We start from the raw sequence: 13,968 nt of genomic DNA, 5'->3' as shown, positions 1-13,968 counted from the left end.
GTTCTAGATTACCTATTCATGAATTTTGCATCATCTTTATTATTAAGAGAGTCATCCTTTGGTGTGCTAAATGCAGAGGTCACCCTCCATGCCCACTTCCTCTGTGGGTCTCTGTTTAGTTGCACAGCTGGTTGTGTAGTTCAAGCTAAGGGTTTCCCTTAAATCAGGCTGTGGGCATATCATGCCTCTAGACCTATAGCTTTACAGTTTAGTCTCATTGGGGGGTCTGTTATAAATCCTGTTTTTAATAAATGTACAACATTTAGATGGCTATCATTCTAATACAGTAGTGCTTCATTTTCTAGAACAGATTTTGAATTCATGTTCTCCTTTCCACATATTCTCAGCATGAGATGTTACGAGCATTTCATCATTTTCCCTGTTGTTTTAAGAACATGTAAACTCTACCTTCCCTTTATCTTTAAGAGCTTTGTTATTTCATTCGCTGGAATATTCTGCCCTGTAGATGAGATTCTTTGAGGGACGAGGCTGCTCCTCTAATACCAGTTTGTTCTATCTGAAGTTTGATGTTTTACTTAAGGCTTTTGCCATCCTTAAAAAAACCCCAAAACTCAGTTCTTAGGTTTTATTGCCACCGGGTGCTTGGTGGCCTCATTAGCAGTGTCTGTAACCTAAGGTTGGCCAGACTTCAGAGAGTCCTGAATGTGTATTTAGAGAAAGTATAACTCCATACTTACAATTACAAAACTTGAGTAACCAAATAGGTTTTATAAGGCGAATTTTGTGTAAAGTATAAAATTAACAAATGCTATTATATTTCTCTGAATCTAAGATACCATCAATATTGTTTAAAACTCATCTTTTTTTTTTTAATAGTTTTGGGTTTTTTTAAGATTTTATTTATTTATTTATTTGAAAGAGAGAGAATGAGAGAGAGAGAGCACATGAGAGGGGGGAGGGTCAGAGGGAGAAGCAGACTCCCTGCTGAGCAGGGAGCCTGATGCAGGACTCGATCCCAGGACTCCAGGATCGTGACCTGAGCCGAAGGCAGTCACTTAACCAACTGAGCCACCCAGGTGCCCCTAAAACTCATCTGTTTTAGAGGTATTTAAAAGTGAAAAAAAAGAAATATCTTAGAATGAGTGAAATATAGAAGAAAGAGACCTGAGACAGTACATGGCACAGAGATTTTGAACATGTTCTTTCTCTTTTCAGAATCTAGCACTTACTCAAATCAATTTAAATGTTTTGTTTTCTTTTACTTTGCCTTCAAATGAGGATGTGACAGGTGGAAGGACCTTAAATATCATCAGTTTGGCTTTTACTTTACAGCTGAGGAAACTGGAGTTCAGTCAGGCTAGGTGGTTAAGCCAAGGTCATGGACTGTTTAGTGATGGGAGGTCATTGCTACACCTGGCCCAGTGGGAGAAGACGCTTAAAGAATCGGCCATCAAGTCTAGTAAGATTCTCGAGCACCTCCTGGGTATTAGGCACTGACATTTCCATTTCAAAGGCAGCATGAAGGGGCAACAACAGCCTGGGGTGACAGTCAGCCAGGCTGGCTTCCCCCCTGTTCCATGTCAGGGTTCTGTGACCTTGAAAGGCATTCACCATTTCTAGACCTCCTTGGTTTACTGCCAAGATGTTGAGCTACACAATGATGAGACTATTTTTATGTGAGCTCTTGGAATTATTCTTTTATAGTTTACAGCTCATAATTTGTTTCTACTTGAATAAAACCTAAGTTTCTTTTCTCTTTTTTTTTTTTTTGTTTTGAAAAAGCATCAGACTTAACAGAAAAGTTGCAAAATAGCACAAAGGTTTCCTTGTGTACTCTTCATCTAGATTTTCCCCAAAGGCTAATGTTTTACCACATTTGTTTTATCATTCTTCCAATGTATAAATATTTCTCCTGAAGTGTATGAGAATAAGGTGCAGACATGATGTCTCTTTATCTCTAAATACTTCAATGTGCATTTCCCCCAAACAAGAACATTCTCCTACATAACCACCATACAGTGCTCAAAAGCACAAAGGAACATGGATACAGTACTGTAATCTACAAACCCTATTCACATTTCACCCATTGTCCTGTTCTTTATAGAAAAAGAAAACTGCCTGACCATACTACCCCCTCCATGGGCCCCCTCCCCCATCCCCTGCCACCTCCCCGGTCCAGGATCACATAATGCATTTAGTTGTCAGGTCACTTTAATCTCCTTTAATCTGGAGCAAAATAAAATTCCTTAGCCTTTTTTTTTTCCCAATAACCTTGACATTTTAAGAGTAGAATGTTCCTCACTTGGGTTTTTCTGTTTCTTTATGACTTGATTGAGGTTATGCATTGGGGGCAGGAACACCACACAAATGGTACATTATTTCAGGAGGTTCATGATGTCTCTTTGTTCCATTACTGGTGATGTTAGCTGTGATTATGTGGTTAGGGTGGTATCTCCAGGTTCTTCCCTGTCAAGTTACAGGTCTCGTTACAATGAATACGGATTTTGTGGGAAGATATGTTGGAAATTTTAAGTGTCCTGCTTCTCAGCACACCTTGTCCCAGCATTTGATTATTGTCTGAAACAATCCTTCTTGTTGTTTCATTGCCCTAGATTGTGTTCACTTAGACCTCTCCAAGTCCCCTCAGGACTGGAAGAACTCGTCATTCTTCAAACTGGAATTTTATCGGTAAATAAGTTTCTAAGTCTCATTTCCCAGGAGACAGGGATGGGGAAAGCAGAGGAGGATAGTAAGACTATGACAGTTTATACCTTGTAATATTTTTTTATTCAGGCTCTTACAAGTTGAAATTTCCTTTCACCTCAAAGGCATTGACCTACAGACGATTCATTCCCGAGAGTTACCAGACTGTTACGTCTTTCAGAACACGGCAAGTGTCTTGTCACACTAAAGCTGGATTTTATTATTTTTCTCTACTCCTGTTGCAGATGCCAAGTGTAAAACTCATCAGCCTATATAGATGTGTCAGATGCAGTTGTGTTTAAAACAGCTTAATGACACTTTCTAGCCTTGTTGGTCCAGAGACCGTTACTTTGGGAAATGACACTTTCTAGCCTTATTGGTCCAGAGACCGTTACTTCGGAAAATGAAGCAAGCCCTTTCCAACTTTTTACAACTGGATTCCTGGGCTGGAAAGTGGAATTTTCAAAATTGGCTTTGACCTCTTACTCCCCTAATACATTAGAGAAGAAGTTGATGACAAGTGTCTTAAGTGTCTATGATGTTTTTCCTACTTTCAAAGGAAGGTCTTTGCAACTGTTGTAGCAAATGTTTTCAAACCTCCAGGCAGAAACTGCCCCCCCCCCCCCCATCTGAGGGCCAGTCTGCAAAGGATTAGGTGTTGCTTCTTTTATTTTGGGAGGAGGAACGTGCAGTAGAGGAGAATGTTCACTTCTGTGGGGAGAGTAACCCGCCTTCTTGTTCCATGGGCTTCTGTGCTTTCCCTCTCTCCCTCCCCCGTGTTTATGGAGGGGCAAAACCGAACGCTGAGCTGACAGTTGTGTGTGAGCGCCCTTTGAAACAACTCAGAGGAGTGCCTCTTCAACAACAGTCAATCGGTACGTAATGACACGGCCATACCGTCGGGGTGCGGCAGCCCTCAGGAAGCTTATAGCCCAGCAGACGAGCTCAGGTGGAAAACAAGTACACGAAGAAACAGAAGTAATTATAAATCTTGACATGTGGTGAGGAAGAATGTCTCTGGCACAGAAGAGCATGATTAACCTCCCTGGGGTGACCTACATGTTACAAAACACATTACGAAATCCCCCCAAATTCACAGGCAAAGAGCTTGCCAGCTGCATGTGTAGGTGATCTGTAATTAAATCCGTGAGTGCCCGAGCATCTCCTCACATGAGCCACACTCCATGTAATCCAAGAATATCCCTCTGACCAAACCAGAGGCTTGAGAATTAAACCTGTTGGCCTCGTTTCAGTGCCTATGAACTATGAGGACAACTCTGCTGACCCTGGCTTACTCACGGCCTCATTCTCTCCTAAGAAAGCCCCCCAAATACTTCTCTCAGGCCATAAGATACTCAGCTTATTTCACTTGGAAACAGCATGACTGAAACATAATGTGGAACGTCGAGGCTGTTTGGAAATCTTAAATTCAGCCTGAAGCCTGGGAGCAGTCTTTGTCACTTCTGAAAGCATTATATGTAGCATTTGAAGCAAACAAAAAGATAATTTCTAGCCTAGTAAAGACCTAGAATTTCGTACCTAAAGGACTAAGTTGAAGCAAATGCTTTTACATTCCATTCAGTATAATAAATGAGATCATTGTATTCTCTTGTCAAAGATTGGTGAATCTTGTTTTTGTTCCTGGGACCGGTTAGTTGTTATGCTCTAAGATTTCTCTGAACCCAAATGTGATTCATTAGAACTTCACATATTCACCCTTTGGATCATATTTTTTCATTAATAATAGAAACTGGTGAAGGAATCATGTGACGAGGACATTTTCATCAGTATAATTATTTTTGAATCAGCATGCTATTTGGATGCCAGTGATATTTGAAGCAGAGTTCATCTTGTGTGCCATACTTTCTGCTGGGCGGTAACCTTTCCATACATTTGTGTCTCCAGATTACCTTTGACAATAAAGCTCACAGTGGCAAGATCAAGATCTATTTTGACAGTGATGCTAAAATTGAAGAATGTAAAGACTTAAACATATCTGGATCTAGTAAGTATGTTACCTGCTTGCCCATTATGGATTTTGGATGGTTTTTAACACATTATTTTGGGATTTGGGGTGTTTAAATGGTGATGGGAAGAAAGAGCTCCAAAAAACTCTTGAGCATTCAACTCAGTACAGCATATCCTAAAGCTTTGCCTTTTTGTTCAATTTCGGCAGGTGTTGATTACATACCTCTTAGAAGAGGCAGTGTTCCCAGTCCTTAGGAGCACAGTTTCTGGAGCCAGACTGCCTGGGTTTGGGTCTTTGTTCTGTTCACTATGCCTGTGATCTTGGACAAATTACTTAACCTCTCTATTTCTCAGTACCTTTCTCTATAAAATGAGGGTGATAACAGTACCTACCTTTCAGGATGTCGAGTAGTAAATGAATTAGTGTGTCAAGGAAAGCACCAAAAACAAGAGTTGGCACACAGTAATTGCTAGGCACTACGGAAAAAGAAAGAAAATGCCGCAGTGAGAGAGATTGACGTGCTTGTGAAATCTAAGTGGTGGAGGTAGAAAGGGATGCGGATAAAGAAAGCAAATGTAACGTTGGGGTAGAGTGAGAAATAAAATCTAGCAGTAGTTTTTGGAGAATGTATGCTTTGAGCCGAGCCTTTGACAATGGACAGAGATCAAGGCCTCTGAGCTCAGAGAGCAGCCTGTACAAACATTGGGTCGTTTACTCAGTTGTTACTCAGAAAACACCTCTTCATCCAAAGTTTAAAATGGGTTATGCAGAACTTCTCAATGAGGGGGTCGTGATGGTGTTAATAATGGATTGTCAGTATTTTTTTAAATTTAAATCCAATTAATTAACATGTATTAATTTCAGAAGTCAGTGTTTTTTTTTAAGATTTATTTATTTATTTGAAAGAGAGGGAGAAAGCATGAGTGAGTGGGGGAAGGGGTAGAGGGCGAGGAAGAGAGAGAGTCTCAGGCAGACTTCCTGCTGACCACCAAGCTGGGCTCTATCCCATGACCCTGAGATCATGACCTGGGTGGAAATCAAGAGCCGGACACCGACCTGACTGAACCACACAGGCGTCCCGGATTGTCAGTATGTTTTAAATTAAAAAAAAAAAAAAAAATTTTTTTTAAATCAGAGAGAGAGAGAGTGAGCACAAGCAGGGGGAGCGGCAGGCAGACGGAGAAGTAGACTCTCCACTGAGCAGACAGCCCAATGTGGGACTTGATCCCGGGACCCCAGGATCATGACCCCAGAGCCGAAGGCAGACGCTTAATGGCTGAGCTATCCAGGTGTCCCTTGGCAATGTTTTTTAATTTACAGGTTTTGTTGAAGTGAATTTGCCTTTGACCAGATTATCAGAACCAAAAAAATGTAAAATACCTGTGGTTTTTAACTATTTTAGATTTGTTTTAATCTAGATTTGTGTGTGGCCTGTGGCTGTTCAGTTCTATAATATATCCTAATGATTCTGAAGGTTTGGTGTCAGTATTTCCATTAACCTACTCAAGGCTCTGATCAGCATACACAGTTTTAGTTTCTTTCTGTTTGAAAGTGGTTCCTATTTCCCAGCAGACACACCACCCTCCCACAGAAACACACAGATCACATGTGTATTTGCCAAGCCCGAGTATAGGTTCAGCCATTTAATGTGAGAAAAGCTAACCTTTGTCACAGATGAAATGTGGTTTGGAACAGTCATTCTGACCGAATGAGTTAGTGGGTCAAACATGTTGCCAAAACCTGGTTTCCTTTCTCCCCACAGGGCTGCTAGGATGTTTTCCTTGCCTGTTCTCAGGAGAGAAGAACTCTGGCTCCCTTCTGTGGCCAGTGAGGAGAAACACAAACCTCACAGACCGCTGAGTAGAAACACTAACATTTATGTTTCTCCCAGACCTGTGTCCTAAGAAACCAGATTCTGTTACTAGGAGAATATGAATTTTAAATGATGTGACGTGAAAACCTTAAAAAGCTGAAGTTTGGACACCAGCTTGGGAAGTGGATCTTTTTTTTTTTTTTTTTTTCTGTCTATGGAAGCTGTCTGGTTGATTGATTGCTCTGGCTTTGAGGGAAGCGGAAAAAAGGCAAGGGTGACCTCTGGTGGGGTCTTTGTGCTATTTCCAGAAAGTTCTGAGGCTCTTTCAAGTCCATACTCTTACCCTGAGGTTTTTCTCTTCCTCTTGTCATTACCTATGTTATCTCAGGAAGAATGATGAGGGATTGTCCATTTTCACATACAAACCTCATGTTGCCTTTTATGACTTCTCATACGTATTCCCCAAGTTTGCCACTAATCTTCACTTTAACTGGATTTTATAAACATAGCAAGTTGGACATGAGGGGCTGAAGGCGGTAGGGACTGGTGGGCAAGATCCCCCACTGATGGGTGATTTCCCAAGTGTCACAGGGAAAGGGGGTTTAGCAAGCAGGGGAAGCCCTGGGTTAGAGTCCCTCTGATGGGCAGTAACAGTGCATGTGAGACTCCTCAGGACCTCTGGGAGGAGGGATGATATGTAGGACTTCCCTAACCATGTTGACAGGGATCTCTCTGGATTAGTATTTTATAACCAAAGTTTAAGAACTGTTCCCCTGGAGGTAATATAGATTCAGTGGAGTAAGAAAGCAATTGCAACATTCATAAACTACTTTTTGTAGCACACCAGCTAGTCTTCTCAATAGATCAAATTAAAACAGAATATGAGAGAGAGAGAGACAAACCAGGAAATGGGCTCTTTTTTTTTTTTAAGATTTACTTATTTGAGAGAGAGTGTGGGGGGGAGGGGGCAGAGGAAGGAGAGAGAGTCCTAAGCAGACTCCACACTGAGCGTGGAGCCCAACACAGGGCTCGATCTCAAGACCCTGAGATCATGACCTGAGTTGAAATCAAAATTCGGACAAACCAAGAGTCAGACATTTAACCGACTGTGCCACCCAGGCACTCCAAGAAACAGACTCTTAACTATAGGTGATGGGGATTATGGAGTGCACTTGTCGTGAGGAGCACTGGGTGTTGTATAGAAGTGTTGAATCACTGTATCATACACCTGAAACTAATATTACACGGTATGTTAACTAGAATTAAAAGAAAAAAAATAATAAAAAGGTGTCTGAAGCTAATATGACGACAACAACACCACCACCAGAATATTATACTGGTTTCTCTGTTAGGAGGGATGGTTTATCCTTTTAGATATGGGCCTCTATTTCCCCATTTGTAAATAAGACCCAATACAAGTAATCATAGAGGTTTTGTTCTGTTTGTATGTCAGAAAGGAAAGCACTAGATGCTGTCCTTGCATTTCATAAGGTTTTCAGTTTCATCTTCCCAAGAACTGTACCTATTCCCTCTGTCCCATTCCATGGCTCCGATAGGTAGATAGATAGATAGAAAGAAAGGAAGGAAGGAAGAAAGAAAGAAAGAATGTCAGTCTTGGGTTCTGGTTAAGTTGTTTTCTTACCTACCCATCAGATGATATCTCAAGATAACTTAAACTTCATAATTGCAAAATGGCTATAAGTAAGTGTAAATGCTAGGTGCTAGGCGCTGTTCTAACAAGCATTTGACATGGATTATTTCACCAGATTTCCCGACAGCCCATGAATAGGCACAGTTGCTGCCCCTATTTTGTAGTGGAGGCATCTAAAGCTTCGCAAGACTAAATAATTGGCTCAGGGAATTACATCTACTAGCTGGCTATGCTCGTAACCCACAGGATGAGCTATTTCGCCCTCAGACCGACCGGCCACTGTTGCTCACGCCCTTACGTTACTGAGTCCATGGACACGTGGTCTTTTTGTTAAAGGCCTTTTTGGCAGAGGTATCGCTGTGGAGTGCTCCACTTTATAATCCCTCCTACGGGCCCTTCCTAGCCCTTGTTTCCCTCTGTGGTCTCTCTCAGTGGCCGTGTCCGCACCCATGGCTTTAACTGCCACTGAGTCGCCCTCTCTTGTCATGAATGTCCAGACTGAGCTCAGTTCACCCAAGATAGAAAACCAAGAGTCGTTCTTGGCTGGACCTTCACGGGTTCTAACTTTTGGGTTATTCAGGGGCCTTCTCATATTCTGAAGGCTCTGCATGCCTCTGTAAGCACACTGAAGCATTAGGAAAGCACAGACACTGTCGTGTTGAGCAAACACATACAGTCCCTGCTTCCTAGGGTCAGGCCTTTCGTGGGGAAGATAGACCTCACGTGATACCCAGTAGGAGGCACTGGAGATGCTGTTCCAGGGGCTTTCATATATGAACTTGTTTCATCCTCACAACAGCCCTATGATGAAGGGTTTTTTTTCCCCCACCTTTTTTTTTTTTTTTTTGGATGAGGAATCTGAGGCAACTTCCCCAAGGCTCCACAGCTCCTGAGTGCAGAACTGAGATTTAGACCCAGCTCCTTAGGCTCCTGAGACTGTGTCTTTCTTGTTCTGCCCTGTCTCTGTGCCCCTTGCTGTGCCATCTTAGAAGACACGATCACAGGGGCGGTGGCCGGCCATCAAACAGAGAGGGATAAACAGAGCGTTGGGTGTGTATACTTGTGGAGGGTGCTATGAAAGAGTATAAGAGGGGGCTGATACAGATGGGAATTTAGGGAATTCTCTTCAGAGGAGGAAAATATTTCATCTGAAACCCAAGGCTGCAAAAGAAGAATCTAACTTGCAGGGTAAGAAGGGCCCCCTGCTCCAGGCAGAGGGATCAGCACTTGCAAAGTCCTTGAGGCAAGAGAGCAAGCAAGCCTGGTAGGAGCAGGGATGGAGGAGGAACAGTGTGACCTAAAGGCAGAGAAGGTGGGGAGAGAGGAGTGGCAGGTGATGAAGCTGCAGGAATGGGCAGGGGGCCAGGCGTTGGGAATGCTACCATCAGGTCTCAGAGGCGCTGGGGTTCCAGGTGCATCTTCCTTCAGTACATTCCCCCATGCTACTGTGTATTCCACCACAAAAATTTGATTACTACTGTTCTTGCTTCCATTCCAAGAGGCTCTTTGCTCCATGTGCAGAAGCAGCTAATTGGATTGGCACTATTTGCTGGTCAAGTACACAGTAAGGTTGAGAAGCAGAAGTGGGGATTCTGAGGAGTGGTGTTTTATTTTTTATTTTTTTTATGATTTTATTTATTTATTTGACAAAGAGCGAGCACAAGCAGGGGGAGCGGCAGGCAGAGGGAGAGGGAGAAGCAGGCTCCCCCCTGAGCAAGGGAAGCCCGATGTGGGATTTGATCCCAGGACCCCCGGGACCATGACCCAAGCCGAAGGCAGTCACTTAACGACTGAGCCACCCAGGCACCCCTGGAGTGGCATTTTAAATTTTTCCTTTATTAATGGAGAACTTGGTGTTTGTGTTTTTATGAAAAAGAACTCAAGACTTTGTCAGTTTTGCCTCTTGAATAGAGCCCATATGGACCACCTTTTGTTGAGTTCTATTCAATAGAAAATATTTTTAGTACATTTAGCAGAGAGTTTATGTTTTTAAATGTACAACTCATAACATCAGAGAATGTTTTACCCTATTTAAAGACTTCTGAATGAATGCAGTGTGATTTGTTTCTGATGTTTAAGCATTTATCAATAGAACTTCTTCTCAGACTACCATTTTGCTTGGAAATTATTCCCAAGTAATATGAATTTAACATTTGAATTCTGTTTTTGTTCCTCAGTTCAGAAAAATACTCAGTATGTCCTGGTGTTTGATGCGTTTGTCATTGTGATTTGCTTGGCATCTCTTATTCTGTGCACAAGATCCATTGTTCTAGCTCTCAGGTTACGCAAGGTAAGTGTGTGTTCAAATATTCTCCCTCCCTTCTTGGCCTCTGCCCTCTTTGTCCAGACAGTGGACCCTTGATGTTGGGTCATCCTGCCCTTTCTGGAGCTCTCGACTAGATTAGATTCCTTTGAATGATTGTCTCCCTACAAGGCATTAATCAACCTGAGGTGTAGAGGGTGAGTAAAGGCTCCTGGCGTGTCAGGTGGGATCAGATAATTATCCTGCTTGAAACTGAGCTACTAGGCAGAAGTGCACAGTGGTGAACTCTCTAGCTTTTGAGTGTTTCCAGAATAAAGGAGACCCTTTTAAATTCAGGAGTGATCTTAAGAACAGAGTAATAGCATGTGTGGGTTACATCTTTTGTCTTCAAATCAGAGTTCATTTTGACAGGGAGTCGTAAATGGGTTATAATGCAGCATCAAATACTTTATTCTATTTTTAAAAATAGTTTAAAAATTCTCTCTTGAGTTTCATTTTACCTTTTTACCCTCAGAGTTCTTGTGAATACATACTTCAGCTTCCCACAAATCTTATTCTGGTTTGTAGCATGTGAGTAAATGCAGACTGGGGTCAGGGGAAATAGGAAGTCATCCGTTGTGGATATCATTTGTGGGGCAAGAAAATGGTCTACATTCTAGTTTTCTTATTCTTGACCTTTGTTGACTTATTTTGTAAATATCCACTTCTCTTACCTGTCCCCCAAGCCTCTTGATATTCTGAATCCAAGGTCAGGGTCTTGGGTCTGCCAGAATTAGGAGCCACCACTGGGAGCACACATTCGGAGCCAGGCTGCCGGGACCCAAATCATGGCCTAGGCTCTGTTTCTCAGTTCCCTTTTCTGGAGAAAGGCCTGATTCATGGGGTTATCGGATTGAATGAGTTGATGATAGGTAAAATATTGGGAATGTACTGCGTGTTAGCTATTATGACAAGAGTTTCTTGGTGTTAGAACATAAGCCTTTGATGTGTGAGTTAACTCAGCAGGTGCTGGAATGGCTTAACTTATAGCTGCAGTAGATTATGGGAGAAAGTGGGGGCCATAATCGCCATCCTTGGAGTGGATCTATCCAGTTGGGAAAGGTAATGCCATTTCACTTTACAGGCAAGAGCACTGTTTTGCACTTGTCTTCTCCTTCCAGAGGGCTGTGTGGTTTGTAAGAAATGCTTTTTAAAATGTTTGCCACAGAGATTTCTAAATTTCTTCCTTGAGAAGTACAAGCGACATGTGTGTAACGCCGACCAGTGGGAGTTCATCAATGGATGGTATGTCCTGGTGATTATCAGCGACCTAATGACAATAATTGGATCCATATTAAAAATGGAAATTAAAGCAAAGGTGAGGGACAACTCATTTTAATCTTCTGTTCTTCCCATTCTTCTGGGTGACCCCAGGCACTTTGAGATATAAAATCCTTATGGAGACTATCTTGAGTCTCATGTTTTCTCTTTTCTCACATCCATATAACTGAAGCTTCCTCTGACTTCATTCCTCATCAAGGGAACATAAGAAAGCCATTGTTCTGTGGCAGATGATATTCCTATGAGTATCCCCCAGGAGACTCAACAGCATCTCCAGAATAGGAACTGAAGTTTGAGAAGATTGGCTGTTTGGGTGGGCTTCATTTTTTTTTTTAAGTTGCAGAAGAAGAAGCTGACCCAAGAACCAATTATATCAAGAACCAGTAGTGACCCTCCAGTCACTTCCTTAGAATCTCGGAGGGGAGTGAGGGCAGGAGTATTGAGTGACCTCCAAGCACCTGATGCTCTCTTGTTGTTATTTGTTGATTTAATCTCATGACTACATCTTGCCTCCTCCTTCATCCGGCTGTTTTCCCCTCTGTGCTGTCAGCCAGCAGGTCTCACCACCTTTGCCTCCTGGCCGCATACCATGCCTCCCTCCTCTCTACACTGACTACTCTGCCTCCCTTCAGGCTATCTTGCTCTCTGGCCTGGATGCTATAACAGTCTCCCCATTGGCTTTCCTGCCTTCCACCTTATATGCCTCAGATCCATCTGTCGGACTCATTTTTCTCGAAGTATCAAAACGCTCTCTGCCTCACGGGGCCCCCATTGGGATGAAGTGGCTTCCCTTCACTGTGGCCTCTGGGGCTCTCATCCTCTTGCTCTGCTTCCCTCCCTGCCCTAGCTCTCCCGAACCCATCAGGACTCCTCTCTAGGACACCTTGCCTGCCCTTGGCCTTGGGCCTTTGTTCAGCCTTTGTCCGTCGACCGGCAGTGCCCCCTCCCACCCTGTCCTCCGGGCCCAGCTCCATTCTGGAGTCACACCGTGGAAAGCCCTATGTGACAAGCCAGGTGTCGTGGCTCTTGTTGAACTTAGCATACTAAGTTAGAGCTGCGTGTGTGTGTGTCTCCTCAGTGAGAACTGGAAGGCCTCAAGGGCGGGGACTGGGTGAGCAAATCACGTTGGAGCTTTCTTTCAAAAATAGCTGAGTGGTATTGTTTGGTATTTACCAAGCACCATTACTTTATATTCTTTAATGCCTAGGTCAGTAGTCAAGGCAATTTCTCTTCCAGGATATTGTTTGAACAGAAATTCAGTTCAACCAATTCAAATATGAAGAGGAAATGAGAAATGCATTTGGAATTGGGCTATTTTCTTCTTCAGTTTACAGTTCTTGGTGTCACCTAGAGAAAGGCAGGCAGTCCATTCTTTTGCAAGTCCCTTCTTTGCAATTTAAAGTGAGGTCAATAAGCTGAGTGGAGTGGAATGTTTTACTCACGTCTGTTTTTTCATTCCTTAGAATCTCACAAATTACGATCTGTGCAGCATTTTGCTTGGAACGTCTACGCTCTTTGTCTGGGTTGGCGTCATCAGATACCTGGGGTACTTCCAAGCATATAATGTAAGGATGTGGCACTGGGTAGGGCATGAGACTCATTTCTCCATGGGTCCTAGTAAGCCACTTTTTAATTTCTCTCATTCTGCTGATTTTTATTTCAGGTGCTCATTTTAACGATGCAAGCCTCACTGCCCAAAGTTCTTCGCTTCTGTGCTTGTGCTGGTATGATCTATCTGGGCTACATGTTCTGTGGCTGGATTGTCTTAGGACCATATCATGACAAGGTGTGTAGCACTAATTCTTCCTTCTGCACATTAGGCACTTGGGGCCCTTCCAAGAGGGGCCCCAAACTACCCTCTTCCCACTTTGCTCTAGCATGTACCATCGATGTCAGTAAGACATATCTTTGCATTGGTTTTCTTTGCCTTTTCAGGATATTGAAGTGACTTCAGGATATTGAAACAAGAACTATAGAACTGTAACTAGAAGATACATTTCCTAGTTGTCTGGGACCGGCTTCAGGGGGCACATACTAACCCAGCCGATCACCAGCTGAGAACTGTTCGGACACGAGATCGCTATATTAAAAATGAAAATTAAATGAGAATTATTCCAATATCCTTCTCACTAAAAGTATTAGGGTTTTCATCCACATTAATTGAGGAGAATGAAGATGGACAAAGACCGCCCAGAAGGACCATCTTAGGTCTATGATTACAATGATAACAGATGTTGTCTTTGCAGGTGGTTTTGATTACACTGTCATCTTAGTGCCTTATTAAAGAT

General features: G+C 42.7%; 1 protein-coding gene across 1 annotated transcript in view; it reads left to right on the top strand.

Annotated features, from left to right (window-relative positions):
• The window catches only part of MCOLN2 (mucolipin TRP cation channel 2), a 52,850-nt gene that overhangs the window by 25,359 nt on the left and 13,523 nt on the right, over positions 1-13,968 (top strand). Inside the window, exons 5-11 of the mRNA XM_021690103.1 lie at positions 2,574-2,649; positions 2,755-2,851; positions 4,570-4,669; positions 10,275-10,387; positions 11,568-11,717; positions 13,144-13,245; positions 13,344-13,466. Coding sequence (XP_021545778.1) covers positions 2,574-2,649; positions 2,755-2,851; positions 4,570-4,669; positions 10,275-10,387; positions 11,568-11,717; positions 13,144-13,245; positions 13,344-13,466 — 761 coding nt within the window. The remainder of the gene's footprint in view (positions 1-2,573; positions 2,650-2,754; positions 2,852-4,569; positions 4,670-10,274; positions 10,388-11,567; positions 11,718-13,143; positions 13,246-13,343; positions 13,467-13,968) is intronic.

The sequence above is a fragment of the Neomonachus schauinslandi genome, chromosome 4, assembly GCF_002201575.2.
Source record: "Neomonachus schauinslandi chromosome 4, ASM220157v2, whole genome shotgun sequence".
NCBI lineage: Eukaryota > Metazoa > Chordata > Mammalia > Carnivora > Phocidae > Neomonachus > Neomonachus schauinslandi.
Note: the sequence above shows the minus strand (reverse complement) of the source record. Positions and strands in the feature narration are given on the sequence as shown.